At 40.5% G+C, this 15,903-nt stretch overlaps 1 protein-coding gene across 1 annotated transcript; it reads right to left on the bottom strand.

Moving 5' to 3' along the window:
- Window positions 1-346: 346 nt before the first annotated feature.
- Window positions 347-14,435, bottom strand: INSL6 (insulin like 6). The gene is made up of 2 exons (XM_007094173.2): window positions 14,061-14,435; window positions 347-760 (listed from the first exon to the last, which is right to left on the bottom strand). The coding sequence occupies exons 1-2, from the start codon at window positions 14,341-14,343 to the stop codon at window positions 402-404; spliced, it is 642 nt and encodes a 213-aa protein (XP_007094235.2). The 5' UTR covers window positions 14,344-14,435; the 3' UTR covers window positions 347-401.
- Window positions 14,436-15,903: the final 1,468 nt, after the last annotated feature.

Here is a 15,903-nt window from a genome sequence, read left to right as displayed (position 1 = left end):
TAACGTGGTCGGACAGATGTACTGGCATACTGGAGTGAGCCTAATGGTCATGGGCATCAGTCTGTATGTCATACAGATGGAATGCGGAACATTCCATACTCCATTTAAATGCAGCCTGAGAGAGTTTCAAGCACAATGACAAGCATGAACAGATAATTCTTAAGGTGTCTACATGGATCATGCCACCGCCAGTAAGATCTTCTTCAAATATAAAAATATATGAAAAATAGGGGTTACCAAAGAAAATACCAAGATTTCCTATTAACACAGAAAGTATTATTAAGTGCCCGCAAGTACATTCAGATGGTATTCACAGCAAAGAACCCACAAGGACAATTACCAAAAATAAAGTAAAATAAATATATTAAGCTTTTATTAAGTTAGTATCATTCCTATGATGGTTAGTATATTTCAGTCACAACTGATGGTGCATGTTTCTGTAAGTTTTTATAATCAATATATGGAAAGCATGCAATGCTGAGTTCTTCTTTGGTGCATCCTTTAAGACAACACTTTTCTGAGTATCCCCTGCGCTTTCTTTGGGGATGTTTCCCCCAAAACACACTGCTTAAGGTTTTAATTTTGTTTCTGTTCATCTTCTGAAATTCTAAGATCTCATGAATATATTGATTGATATCTTGTGATGAGGACAATTCTCTTGTCTTATCTGGTGGCAAGTTGGCCCTTTTATATCTGTACTTAGGCAGTGACGACATCTCCAAACTGTTTATTGCTTCTTCCTCAGAGGCAGAAGTAGAAACTGTTGAGAGACAAGAAGAAAATCCTACCTTGTTAAAATCTTCCTTTAGCTGAAAAAGTTAATAATACTAGAATACTAAAGTCTGCTAATTATTAAAAAGAATCACATTTTAAATAATAAAATGGTTTTCGAAAGCAATATATGTATTTCAACTAAAACAGCTGTAGGTAGTATTTTCCTACAAAAAAGCTTAGAAACCTTTACACATTTTTTATGCAAAAACATTTTTTATTGAGAGATCAGTCACATGTAAAGTCACATATAAATTCAGTATTTTGAAGCATACAATTCAGTGGTTTTTAGTGTATTCACAAGGTTATCCAACCATTGCCACTGTCTAATTCCAGAACATTTGTATCACTCTAAAAAGAAGCCCCATACCCATTAGCAGTCACCATTTCCTTCTTCTCCAGCCCCTGGCAATCACTAATCTACTCTTCGTTTCTAAGGATTTGCCTATTTTGGAAATGAAATCATACCACATGTGGCCATTTATGTCTGATTTCTTTCACTGAGCAAAATGTTTTCAAGGTTTATCCATGTTGCAGCATGTATCAGCATTCTATTTCTTTTATGACTGAACAGTTTTCCATTGTATGGATATACCACATTTTGTTGATCCATTTATCAGTTGATGGACATTTGGGTTGTTTCCACCTTTTGGCTATTATGAATACTGCTGCTATGAATATTCACATATAAGATTTTGTTTCAATGTATGTCTGTAATTCTCTTGGGTGTATACCTAGTAGTACAACTGCTCGTTCATACAGTAAATTTAACTTTCTGAGAAATCACCGAACTGTTTTCACAGTGTCTACGCTATTTTACAGAGCTACCATTGGTATACTAGGGTTCCAGTTGTTCCACACCCTCATCAACATTTGGCATTTTCCATTTTTGATTATAGCCATCCTAGTGAGATGTGAGGTGGTGCCTGCTGTTGCTTTGATTTGCATTTACCTAATGACTAATGATGTTGAGCATCTTGTCATGTGCTTATTGTATATCCTTTTTGTAGAAATGTCTATTTAAACTCTTCGCCCATTTTTAACTTGGGTTACAGTAATCTCTTCTTATCAGCAATTTCTCTTTCCCTGGTTTCAGTTACCTGTAGTCAACTGTGGTCTGGAAGCAGATGACCCTCCTTCTGACAGAGCATCAAAAGGTCAGTAGTAGCCTGATGCTACATCACAATGCCTACATCATTTACCTCGCTTCATCTCAGCACACAGGCATTTTATCATCTCGCATCATCACAAGAAGGGTAAGGACAGATAACATATTTTGAGAGAGACCACATTCACATAACTTTTATTACAGTATATTGTTTTATGTTATATTTTATTATTAAGTTCTTACTGTGCCTTATTTATAAATTAAACTTTATTGTAGGTATGTATGTATAGGAAAAAACAGCATATGTAGAGTTTGGTACTATCCTTGGTTCCGATAGCCACTGGGGGTCTTGGAGTACATCCCCTGCAGATAAAGTGGGATTGCTGTATTTGTCTTTTTATGCACATCTTATAACTAAGGGGCTAGTGGAAGCCATTTTGGTCTTTGTTTAAATACAAGGAAATGAAGAAGTGGTGATATGCTCAATGAACTGATTGCTATTATACTGCTCTTAACTCAGTATTATTGGAAAAAATCACAATCAATCCAGAAGGTAATTATTTGGAGGCTTGTTGGATTTCCATCATTGCCCTTGCCTATCTACTATCCCTTCTAGAAGGATATATTTGCCTATAATCACTGCTGTGGAGCCAGCCCTTAGACAGTCATGTTCTGAACTACATGATTCTACCCTATAGCCACAGTTGAACAGACTGGAGATTGTTAGTACCTGACCCCAAAGAAACCAATCAACTATGGTGGCCAACAATCCATGCCATGTGAAAACATGAGTTGGCCCAATCAATTTCCTCTCTGTGAACTTACAACTAAGAAGTAATGAGAAAAAGATTAGTGAGAACCAAAACTGAAAGGGGACTGTGAAGCTTGTCATGACAAGCTAAAGCCAAAAAGGAACATAAATACTAGAGGAGAAAAGATTCAGAGAGAGAAAAAGAGAGAAAGTGGTTTTTAAAGCTGATGCAATTCCTTAGGCTTTCCAGAGCCTTTCCAAGTCTTTTCCTACCTCTTGTTTCTATAATAACTATATCCCCTATCATTTTTTCTTAAGGTTATTTAGATAAATTATAGTTAGAGTCCTATTAGAACACCTTTTACTAATTTTATATTTATATATGTATACATGCATGTATTTATTTTTAAAATAGGCTCCACACCCAACATGGGGCTTGAACTCACTACCCTGAGATTACCAGTTGCATGCTCCACCAACTGAGCCAGCCAGGTGCCCCACTAACTTTGTATTTAAAATGCTGAAGCTGAATTGTGGAACATTTAAACTTTAGGATAGATATTAAAGATACTGAATAGTAAGTCATCTAAGACAGATAAATACGTGATTGATTAAAATGGGTCATAATTAACAGAGTACACTGAAGGGAGAAAGTAAATTAGGTTGTCTAGGCACATTGAAGGAAGAGCTTCCTGTTGGGATGTGCCAGGTTCTGTCACTCAAAGAGTAAAGAAAAAACAAGAAGAAGGAAACTCTTTCACGAGTAAAGGCAGCTAAAGACTAGTCAATGAACTACATGTCAAATTGGGGAGGGAATTTAAGGAGAAACAAGCTGTACTCACAAGAAAGCAAGAAAGGTTAACATGAGCATTCAGATAAATGGATTTGAAAAAAGAGTAACAGAGGGGACCCAAATAGTGAAAAGGTAAGAAATCAGTGAAATACAAAACCCAAACACTGTGTTTAGAAACCCAAAACGGGTTCTTTAAAAGGATTAATAGATACAACTCTAGCCAGACTAATCAAGAAAAAAGAGATGAAACGGACTACAAAAAAGAACAATAGTTGTGTTTTTTAAATAAATGAATATGAGGAATGCTTATACATTTAAAAATCAAGATGAAATGGATGAATCACGAGAAAAATATGAGATGCCTTAACTGGCACAGAAAACTTAGGAAGACAGACATGGGTGGTTTTAGAAGTAGGTTCTACCTGCTTTTCGGGAACAGCAAATTCTAATCATATACAGGTTGTTCCAGGAAAAGAGGAAAAAGGCAAAACCTGGCATCTTTTGTGAACCTAGTGTGTGCTTTATTCCAAAACTGGATAAGAGCAACACGATTTAAAAAACAACAACACACGAGCCTATTTACTTATAAATGTTTATGTGGAAGTCCTAAATGAGATATTAGTTAACTAAATCCATACACGTATTTTACAAACCATATTAAGAAAGTGTTTATTCCAGGAATTCAAAGATAGGTCAATACCCTAAAAATCTATCAATGCAATTTACCAAATTACTAAGCCCCCTACTCACTCTCAGTTGGGTTTGCTCTCTACCTAAAAGAAAAGGAAAGCAATCATAAGAGACTTGCATTTGGTTCCTTCACCATTTTTTTTACTCACCTTTACAGCCTGCACCCATACATTCTGCCTTCCTACCGGTTTACACAGGTGAGCTACGCACTCTAAAGCCAGTTCCTCCATTTATGGACTGGATCTCATCTCCTCCACTCCAGCAATGCTGTTCTATATCCTTCATCATCAACGCTTCATGCCTATTGAATACGCCTATAAGCACACAAAATGTTATTTCTCCCACTTAAAAAAAGCCAAAACCATGTCTCCTGGCCTTGCTTACCTTGCCAGTTACCATGGCAAAACTCCTTTATCGTGTTCTATTATTTGTTCATTCCTTTTCTCTCACTCTGCCTTAAACCCTCTCTAATCAGGCTTTTCCTGCATTGCTGCACCAAACTTCTCTTTTGAAGGTCACAAATGATCTCTCTGTTGCTAAATTCAACAGCCAATTCTCTTCTGACTCACTTTCTTCACTTGGTTTCCAGGACACCACCTTCTCTCTTCTTCCCACCTATTTGTTCCTTTTCTGTCTCCTTTGCAAATATTTCCTCTTCAGCTTTTTAATCTTGATCCCCTAGGGCTCAGTCCTTGGTACTCTTTTCTATTTACACCTCTTCTCTTGGTGATCTCATCCAGTCTTATGGCTCTAAAAATCATCTATGTACCTATGATTCCTAAATTCCTATCTTCAAGTAAGATTTTTTCCAACCCCCAGATTCTTATGTCCTACTTCCTTCCTACTCACTGTCTCCACTTCAGTGTCTCAAAGTCAACATGCACCAAACTGAACTACTGATAGTCTTCTAGACCTGTTCCACGTGGGGCCTTTATTATCTCAGTTGATAGAAACCCTATGCTTCCAGGTGTTCAAAGCAAAAATTCTGGGATCATATTTCAAAAAAATTATTGGGGGGCCCCGGGGTGGCTTCGTAAGTTAAGCATCCTACTCTTGATTTTTGGCTCAGGTCGTGATCTCATCGTTCTTGGGATCGAACGCCATGTCGGGCTCTGTTTGACAGCATGGAGTCTGCTTGGGATCCTGTCTCCTCTGTCTCTGTCCCTCCCCTGGTGTCTGTCTGTCTCTCTATCAAATACCTCACCCTGCAAAGCAGGGCTCTGCTTCGGATCCTGCCTCCCTACAACCTGTCCTCAACACAGTAGCCAGAGTGATCCCTTTAAAATGCCAATTAATGTCATTCTTCTCCTTGAAAGCCTTTACTCAGAGTAAAGCCAAAATCCTTAAGATTGGTCTAAACAATTGCCCTAGGCCTGCCCAGTACCTCTCCCTCTGCTCTAGCCACACTAGCCTTGCTGTTCCCTGCATAAACGGGGCAGAGATGTATTTACTCTGCTCTTTCCTCTGCCTAAACACCCTTTCCCCAGCTGTCTGCTTGCCTGAATCTTTTACCTCTTCCTTTCTCAAACCTCACCTTTTCAGTGAGCCCTGACATGACTACACTATTTAATCCTATAACCCACCCTCCAGCTGCCCTCACTCCTGATCTCCCTTATTATCCTCCTTCACTCTTTATTTTTCTATGGCTCTTATTACCTCTGAATATTTACTCATTTATTATGTTCACTTCCTACACAAGCTCCATGAGGCCAGACATCTTTGCTTTGTTCACTTCTATATCCCAAGTGCCTGGCACTTAGCAGGTACCCAAGAAGTATTTGGTGAATTAACAAGTAAAAGAAAAATCATATTAATATGCAAAATGATGTCCCCCAAAAGGCCTTAAAAAAGTTCAGCCCTACTTTTAATGATTAAAAAAATAGCAACTCCTTTATCTTGGTGGAGATTATATAACATAAACCTATAAACATTATACCTAATGGAGATATTTAAATGCATTCCCCTTTAAAATTGGGAACATGACAAGACATCACACTGTTACTACTACTTAACAGCACTACAGGACCTGGCCAATGCTAGAAGGAAAAAAAAAAAGACTGGTGAAAGGTTTAGAAAGGAAGTGACAAAACTATCATTTGTAATTGATAGAATCATCTATAGAAACAAACTCTTCGAACTATGAAGATAGTTCTGCATAATTACTGAATAAAGATCAACCTGTAAAAATCCTTTGCATTTTTCTAACCAAAAATCACTCACAAAAATACAATTAGCAACAAAACAAAGTATTAAGGATTATACAATACAGAAAGTCTCTCCTGAGAAAACTTTAAAATTCTAACGATAGAATATGAAAATATTCCACACTTACTTTAAAAACTTTTCTTGTGTGTTTATTTTTGAAAGAGAGAAAGAGAGACAGAGAGTGAGTGGGGGAGGGGCAGAGAAAGAGGGAGACACAGAATCCGAACCAGGCTCCAGGCTCCAGGCTGTCAGCACAGAGCCTGATGTGGGGCTTGAGCCCACAAGCCTTGAGATTATGACCTGAGCTGGAGTCAGATGCTCAACAGACTGAGCCACCCAGGCACCCCATGCTTACTTTATTTTCAAAAGATATAAATCTTCTTCAAATTAATCTATATATTCTATGCATCTCAATTAAAATTACACACGGATTTTAATTTTATTTTTTTATTATACTATGCTCACCACAAGTATAGCTACCATATAGCACCATACAATGCTGTGATGTCATTGACTGTATTTCCTAGGCTGTACCTTTTATTCCCATGACTTAGTCATTCCAAAACGGGGAGCTTGTATCTCCCACTCCCCTTTACTGATTTTGCCCATTCTCTCCACATCCTTTTCCTCTGGCAACCATCAGTTTCTTCTCTGCATTTATAGGTCTGATTCTATTTTTGTTTATTCATTTATTTTTGTTTATTCATTTGTTTATTCATTTATTCATTTGTGTATTCATTTTGTTTATTCATGTTCACTGGAATCATGTGGTATTTGTCTTTCTCAGTCTGACTTATCTCACTTAGCATAATACCCTCCAGGTCTATCTATGTTGTCACAAATAGCAAGATCTCATCCTTTTTATGGTTACATAATATTCGTGTGTGTGTGTGTGTGTGTGTGTGTGTGTGGGAGGGGTGTGTATACCACTTTTTCTTTGTCCACTCATCTATCAGTAGACACTTGGGTTGTTTCCATTTCTTGGTTATTGTAAATAATGCTACAATAAACATAAGGGCACATATAACTTTTTGAACTAGTGTTTTTTGTTTTTTTTGGGTAAATACCCATAAGTGAAATTACTGAATCATATGGTATTTCTATTTTTAATTTTGAGGAACTCCATACTGTTTTTCACAGTGGTTATACCAATTTACATTCCCACCAACAGTGCAGAAGAGTTCCTTTTTCTTCACATCCTTACCAACACGTTATTTCTTGTCTTTTTGTGTTTTTTTAAAGTTTATTTTTGAGAGAGAGAGCGGGGTGGGGCAGAGGAAGAGAGGGAGAGAGAGAATCCCAAGCAGGCTCTGTGCTGTCAGCATAGGGCCTGATGCAGGCTTGAGCCCACAAACCATGAGATCATGACCTGAGCCAAAATCAAGAGTCAGACACTCAACCAACTGAGCCACCCATGCACCCCTCTGGTCTTTCTGATTTTAGCTATTCTGATAGGTGTGAGATGACATCTCATTGTGGTTTTGATTTGCATTTCCCTGATGATTAGTGATGTTGAGCATCTTCTAATGTGTCTGTTGGCCATATGTCTTCTTTGGGAAAATATCTACTCAGGTCCTCTGGCCATTTTTAAATTGTTTATTTTTTTGGTGTTGGGTTGTCTAAGTTCTTTCTATTTTTTGACTGTCAACCCCTTATCAGATATATCATTTGCAAATATCTTCTCTCATTAAGTAGGTTGCCATTTTGTTTTGTTGATGATTTCCTTTGCTGTGCAAAAGTTTTTATTTTGGTGAAGTCCCAATAGTTTATTTTTGCTTTTGCAAAAATATTTTGCTTGCCTTAGGAGACAGATCTAGAAAAATGTTCCTCTGGCTGATATTAAAGAAATTACTGCCTGTTCTCTTCTAGGAGTTTTAAGGTTTTAGGTCTCACATTTAGGTCTTTAATCCATTTAGAATATATTTTTGTGTATGGTCCAGTTTCATTCTTTTGCAGGTAGCTGTCTAGTTTTCCCAGCACAATTTACTGAAGAGACTATCTTTTCCCCATTGTATATCTTTCTTCCTTTCTCATAGATTGACCATATAGGTATGGGTTTATTTCTGGGCTTCCTAGCTTGTTTTTATATTGATCTATGTGTCTATTTTTCTGCCATTCTGTTTTGAAACCATACTGTTTTGATTACTATAGTTTTGTAGTATATTTTGAAATCTGGAATTGTAATTCCTCCTGCTTTATTCTTCTTTCTCAAGGCTGCTTTGGCTATTTTTTTTTTTTTTGTGGTTCCATAAAAATTTTAGTGTTATTTGTTCTAGTTCTGTGAAAAATGCTGTTGATATTTTGATAGGAATTGCACTGAATCTATAGATTGCTTTGGGTAGTATGTACATTTAAAAAATATTAATTCTTCCAATCCATAAACATGGAATATCTCTCCATTTGTTTGTGTCATCTTCAATTTCTTTCATCAATGTTTTTATAATTTTCAGAACATAGGTCTTTCACCTCCTTGGTTTGGTTTATTACAAGATATTTTATTCCTTTTGGTGCAAAACTACATGGGGTTGTTTTCTTAATTTCTCTTTCTGCTACTTCATTATTAGTGCATAGAGACACTACCAATTCTGTGCATTAATTTTGTACCCTGCAACTTTACTGAATTTATTTATCACTTCTAATAGTTTTTTTGGTGGTGTCTTTAGAGTTTTCTATGTATGGTATCATGTCATCTGCAAATAGTGACAGTTTATCTTCTTCCTTACTAATATGGATGGCTCTTATTTCTTTTTCTTGTCTGATTTCTGTGGCTAGGACTTCCAGTGCTATTTTGAATTAAAGTGGTGAGAGTGGGCATCCATTTCTTATTCCTGATGTTAGAGGAAGGTCTCTCAGTTTTTCGCAATTGAGTCTGAAGTTAGCTCTGGATTTTTCATACATGGCCTTTACTATGTTGAGGTATGTTCCCTCTAAATCCATATTGTTGAGAGTTTTATCATAAACGGATGTTGAATTTTGTCAAAATATTTTTCTGCATCTGTTGAGATGATCACAATTTTTATCCTTCATTTTATTCATGTATCATGTTGAATGATTTGCAAATACCGAATCATCTTTGAATTCCCAGAATAAATCTCATTTGATTGTGGTGGGTGATCCTTTTAATTATTGTTGAATATGGTTTGCTAATATTTTGTTGAGGCAGACAGATTTTTTTAATGCTTATTTATTTTTTTAGGGGGTGGGGCAGAGGATCCAAAGCAGGCTCTGCGCTGACAGCAGAGAACCCCATGTGGGGCTCGAACTCACAAACTGTGTGATCATAACGTGAGCTGAGACCTTATGCTTAACTGACTGAGCCACCAGGCACTCCTTGGCAGATGGATTTTTTTTTTTTTTTAATTTTTTTTTTCAACGTTTTTTATTTATTTTTGGGACAGAGAGAGACAGAGCATGAACGGGGGAGGGGCAGAGAGAGAGGGAGACACAGAATCGGAAACAGGCTCCAGGCTCCGAGCCATCAGCCCAGAGCCTGACGCGGGGCTCGAACTCACGGACCGCGAGATCGTGACCTGGCTGAAGTCGGACGCTTAACCGACTGCGCCACCCAGGCGCCCCGGCAGATGGATTTTTTAAAAAATTCAGTACACTTACTCTTAAATATATAGGGAAGAATAGAGGTCGAGAATTAGCTTAGTGGATCTTAAGAAGAAAAAAAAAACAACATTGGAGATGTGCCCTCCTATAAATGACATCCTACAAAGTCATATCATTAAAAACAGTATAGTAATTGTACGAGGTCAAACAAAAAGACCAATTAAGTAGAATAGGAAAACTCGGGCAAACAATAAACAATAAAGGTAAGTCTAGAAGTCAATGGGAAAAAAATTATTATATAGTAGATGGTGTTCAGAAAACTAGCTGCTTTTGTAGAGCAAAATAAGACTTCTTGAAAAAACTAAGATAGTAATCCTTGCCATAACAGACACAGTGGTCTCCAGAAGAATTAAGAACCTAATGTGAAAAGTAAATCTATAAAGTTGGACACTCAACTGACTGAGCTACCCAAGCGCCCCCCAAAAAGTTTTTTTGATATCACTGCACCAAACTATCTTTCTCTATGTCAGAGTCAAATAGATCATCAGAAGATTAAAATTGTTGGTAACTGACTTGATCTAACATAGAAATGTGTCCTGCTAGTACAAGTTAAAGTTAATCAACTTTTCAAGCCACATTCAAATGCAAAAGAAATGGCATAATTATACATTCTCTATTGGAAACACATACCTCTCTACAACTTATAATTATTCACTGGAAATTAATAGGATAGATTGTCATCTTTCCTTATAGATTAATAATTTTTAAAAATTTGGCACAAATTCAAGACAGATATATAATTTTCACTCATGGAATTTGAGAAACTTAACAGATGAACATAGGGGAAGGGAAGGAAAAATAAGATAAAAACAGAGAGGGAGGCAAATCATAAGATACTCTTAAATACAGAGAACAAACTGAGGGTTGATGGGGGTGGGGGTGGGGGTGGGTTAAATGGGTGACGGGCACTAAGGAGGGCACTTTTTGGAATGAGCACTGGGTGTCATATGTAAGAGATGAATCATTGGGTTCTACGCCTGAAGCCAGGACTATACTGTATGTTAACTAATTTGCAAATTAAAAAAATGAACTTGACGCAAATTCGTATTGATAACTTAAATCCATTTGTCATTCTCCCACACATTTTAAAACAACTGTAGCTTTATTGCCACATGACATTTCCACTTCAGAAAACTGTCCTTTACATAGTTCCCACAATAACATGTTTCCATGGACATGACAGTTCTAAAACGTAAGATACATTTTCATTTCCAGGGTGCCTGGGTGGCTCAGTCATTTAAGCATCCAACTTCAGCTCAGGTCATGATCTCACAGTTTGTGGGTTGGAGCCCCGCCTCAGGCTCTGTGCTCACAGCTTGGAGCCTGGAGCCTGCTTGGGATTCTGTGTCTCCCTCACTCTCTGCCCACCCCCCCCCTTGCACTATGACTCTCTCTCAAAAATAAATAAACATTAAAAAATTTTTTAAAAAGAAGATACATTTTTATTTCCTACAAATCTTGTTCTACTGAAGCTCCCTCCTCATTGAATTACTGGCATTTATTCCTCCAGGGAAGTGTGAATAATACCTGAAACAAAGGGGTCATTAATCAGCTCTGAGTTTTAAAGTTACTCTGAAAAAATTTAATAGCCTTGGGGCACCTGGGTGGCTCAGTCAGTTGAGCATCCGACTTCCGCTCAGGTCATGATCTCGGGGTTTGTGGGTTTGAGCCCCGCGACGGGCTCTGTGCTGACAGCTCGGAGCCTGGAGCCTGCTTCGGATGCTGTGTCTCTCTCTCTCTGCCCCTCCTCCGCTCACTCTCTGTCTCTCTCTCCTTCGGAAATAAATAAACATTAATTTTTTTTTTAAACTTAATAGTCTTCAGAGCAGGATTTGATGAGAAAAGGGATTCCAAAGCTCCTTTTAAATAACAAACTCAAGCTTGTTGGGGCGCCTGGGTGGCTCAGTCAGTTAAGCGTCTGACTTTGACTCAGGTCATGTCGTGAGTTCCAGCCCTGCGTCGGGCTCTTTGCTGACAGCGCAGAGCCTGGAGCCTGCTTCAGATTCTGTGTCTCCCTCTCTCTCTCTCTCTGCCCCTCCCCCATTAATTGTGTCTCTCAAAAATAAACATTAAAAACACTTAAATAAATAAATAACCAACTCAAGCTTGGATGTCTGAACGTAAAATTTGGACTATAATATAGGTAGTGGGAACGTCAGGCATCTCTGGGAGTTTGCAAAAATGTGGACTGTCAGGGCCTCCCCCCAGCCCCTCCTGAATGAGAACCTGTGTGTTCACAGTTTTTGTTCCCCAGGTGAATCATATGCATGTTAAAGTGTGAGAATCACTGAATTAAAGTACAAGTGGAAGGCTGGGGAGAGACCCTTCTTCCATTATAAGAGCAAAATAAAGTGAGTTTACATTAGGTAGGTTTAGTGGTAGAAAACGATCAAGATTCAGTCTGATGGTTTCTGCTATGTCTTTCAAAGTTTTCATCCCCTTAGCAGCAATAGGAAGAATGGAATGAGTTCTGTTCATTCATTTATTAAATAAGAAGTTAACAAGCACCTATGATGTGGGAGGCAACTTAATTTGTTTCAGTCATCCACAGGAAGGTGTTTTTTTTGGCATGATAGTCCGTTTCTTTCCTTAATTTCAGAAATCTTGCCTGTAGCAAAATTTGTCCAAATCAAATTAATTACTTTAAAGGCAATAATTTCAATGACACTGTGCTATCGACAGCCTATACATAAAGTTCATTTTCTTTTCTTTTTTTTAAAAAAATTTTTTTTAACATTTATTTATTTTTGAGAGAGACAGAGCATAAACGGGGGAGGGTCAGAGAGAGGGAGACACAGAATCTGAAACAGGCTCCAGGCTCTGAGCAGTCAGCCCAGAGCCCGACGCGGGGCTCGAACTCACATACCGCAAGATCGTGACCTGAGCCGAAGTCGGACGCTTAACCGACTGAGCCACCCAGGCGCCCCAAGTTCATTTTCTTTTAAAATGGCAAACCATGTTGGTACTAAAATGTACAACTACAGTTGGAGGAGAACAGTGAATCTGAAACAAGAATATTCTTCCTAAAGACTGTAAAAATATTAAGTATACATTCAGCATATATTAAGCACATACTATGTGCCAGGCCCTCTGCTAGGCATTTCAGATAAAAACATGCATGAAATAATCCCTATAATATGGTATGGTATACAGGACTGGCCTTATGGGGGTGAGACTCGTGCAGTCACACAGACCCAGTGCTTAGGAGAACTTTGCATTTTCCTTAATGCTCTATTGTCGCAGTCTTGAACGTCTCAAAAATTTTATCTTGTAATTGAAGTGTACTTAAGTATGTGAACTTTTAAGTGAAGTCTGATGGGACAATGGACCGTGTATGTGAGCAGCGGAGATACAAAAAAAGGGGTGGGGGAAGCTTTTTATTTTAGTACCTTCAATGGCCCTTTCTTGCTTTTGAATAAGGTGCCCTGTATTTCTCTTCTGCACAGGGCTGGGCAGATTATGGGGCAGGTCCTGATGATAGATCTACTGTGTTAGGCATTGTGGTAGATGGAAAATGGAGTGAGTAGCTACGAAAGAGTTAGTGATGACCTCACAGGGAAAATGAAACCTAAGAGTTTTTGAAAGACAAAGCTGAGTTTGCCAGGTGACAAGTGTACTCCAGAAAGGGAAAGCTAGAGAAGCAGCAGCATTCTTTTTTATTTTTTTTTATTTTTTTTTAACGTTTATTTATTTTTGAGACAGAGAGAGACAGAGCATGAACGGGGGAGGGTCAGAGAGAGAGGGAGACCCAGAATCTGAAACAGGCTCCAGGATCTGAGCGGTCAGCACAGAGCCCGACGCGGGGCTCGAACCCAGGGACCGCGAGATCATGACCTGAGCCGAAGTCGGCCGCTTAACCGACTGAGCCACCCAGGCGCCCCGAGAAGCAGCAGCATTCTTACATAAATGTATAGATTTATATGTGTATACTTATTTCCTCTAAGTTAAAAAAAAAAAAAAAAAAGCTTCATTGTCTGCTGGCAATACATTGGCTTATAAAATTTTTTATTTTTCTCGGTACTAGGCACAAATTCCATTACCCGAGGAAGCTCACCGCCTGGTAGAGCAGATTTGGGGTAAAGAAATGTACAAGGGTGAACAACCACGCCTTTGGTTTATATTTTTACCTGGGTTTGTGCCTCTCGCCCAGGCTGGGAAAGTGGTTTGGGAGCTTTCCAACCGGTCGGGAATGAAGGTCTCAATCTTCTCGTTGGCCTGGGGAAACAGCTGGATCTTGGGGGTTTCCTCCTTCAAGAAGTGCCAGCTGACATTGCCACAGAGTTTTATTATTTCCTTCATGAGGTGCCTGCCGCACAGCCTCCTAGCTCTGCTGATGTCGCTCAGCTCACGGGAGAACCGAACTAACGGGAGCCCCAGCCACAGCAGACACAGGCAGAGGAGCCGCGGCATCCCGGGGCCCCAGCAGCCGGATCCGCGGCGCGGTGTAACTGCCTCCGGGCCGCCCGGCTCCTCCCGGCACCTGCGCTCGTGCCCGCGCCCCCGCCCACCGGCGCCGCGCACGCGCACCTGGCCGGCTTCCGAGCGCGTGCGGACCTCGCGAGAACGCTGAAGCGCGAGGCGTGAGGTGCGAGGCGGCCGCCCTGCGTGGGCTCTCAGAGCCGGGTAGGTGGCGGGCCGTAGTTCTTAAAGTCCTTCATTCGTTTTTCTTGTCCTCCCCTGTAGAGAGACGCACCCGCGAGCCGTGGGGCGCCGGTTAACTGGTAAAATCAGAAAAGGCGTTGCTCCTTCTAGCGGAGTGCCTTTGCCGCCCTTTTGCCTGGTTGGTCCCGGGGCGTCGCTTCCTCAGAAACACGTTCTCTCGGCTCCCCGTTGGGGTGCACCTCGGTTTGTTCGTGCGCTTGTTTGATACCGTCTGCCCCCAAGCCCCCCAGCTGCGTGCGGGCATGTTTGCTTCCCCCTGTACCCCAGGGCCTGGCGCGGTTGGCGTCAGAGGTGTTGGCGCCCCCGGGCGCGCTGGAATGTGCGAGTGTGAGTTCCCCCGGCCCGATTCGGGTTCCGAGCGGCCCGAGGAGAACCCCGCCCGCCCCTCAGGGAGGGCAGCTGGGATGCTAATGTGCCGCCGTCGCGAGAGATTACAGAGGATTGTCTGTTGCCAAATTGTAACAAGCCTGCGACGGGGACCCCCTACGGGGTTTGCCTTCTAAGAGTAACAGTATTTTGCTAAAGTAGGAGCGGGGCGGCGGGGAAGGGCAGGCAGCGCGGTGGGTACCGGTCCTCGGTCCGTTTGGAGAAGATTGGATTGGATAAGTGCAGTGGCTCGGAAGGATGCAGTACCGGCCAGCAGGGGGCAGTCGGGGGCCGTGCGGGAGGAGGAGTGAGCGGCCCCGGGATGCCCGAGACCCGCGCAGACCCGCGCGCGCCGTCAGTGTAGACTCCCCGTCTCCCTCTCCTTTTTGCCGCCCGCCTCTGCGTCTTCATCTCCGTTCTCCCTTTTCCTTTCTCCCAGCGTTGCCCTGCTTCCCCTTGGCGTCAGGGGGCGCTGTTCAGTTAGCTGGGCTCGGATTTTTTTTTTTTTTTTTTTTTTAAGATCTATGTGATTTGATTAGCACAATGTCATGACCTTCCTGGAAACACAGCGAATGTCCAAACTGTAGTGGGCCGTGAGCCCTGCGAGAACGGAAGACATTCATTAGACTGAGAGGAAGGTTTAAAGCCCACAAAAAAGCCTCTCAAGCAATGTATGTCAGAACCTGACCAATTTGGTTTATACCCCCATTCACTCACTTTGCACTCCCTGCTTTGTGTTTCTCCATATGCGATTCATTGCAGACTGGCATACTATATGTATTTTATTTCTCTACTTGTTTACTGTCTGTCTCCTCCTACCAGAACGTAAGCTCCGTGCAGGCAGGGATTTCTGTTTCATTTTCTTTGATATCCTCTGCCTTGAACAGTGTCTGGCACATACTATGTTCTCAATAATACATTAATGTTAATAATTATAACTGA

The sequence above is a fragment of the Panthera tigris genome, chromosome D4, assembly GCF_018350195.1.
Source record: "Panthera tigris isolate Pti1 chromosome D4, P.tigris_Pti1_mat1.1, whole genome shotgun sequence".
NCBI lineage: Eukaryota > Metazoa > Chordata > Mammalia > Carnivora > Felidae > Panthera > Panthera tigris.
Note: the sequence above shows the minus strand (reverse complement) of the source record. Positions and strands in the feature narration are given on the sequence as shown.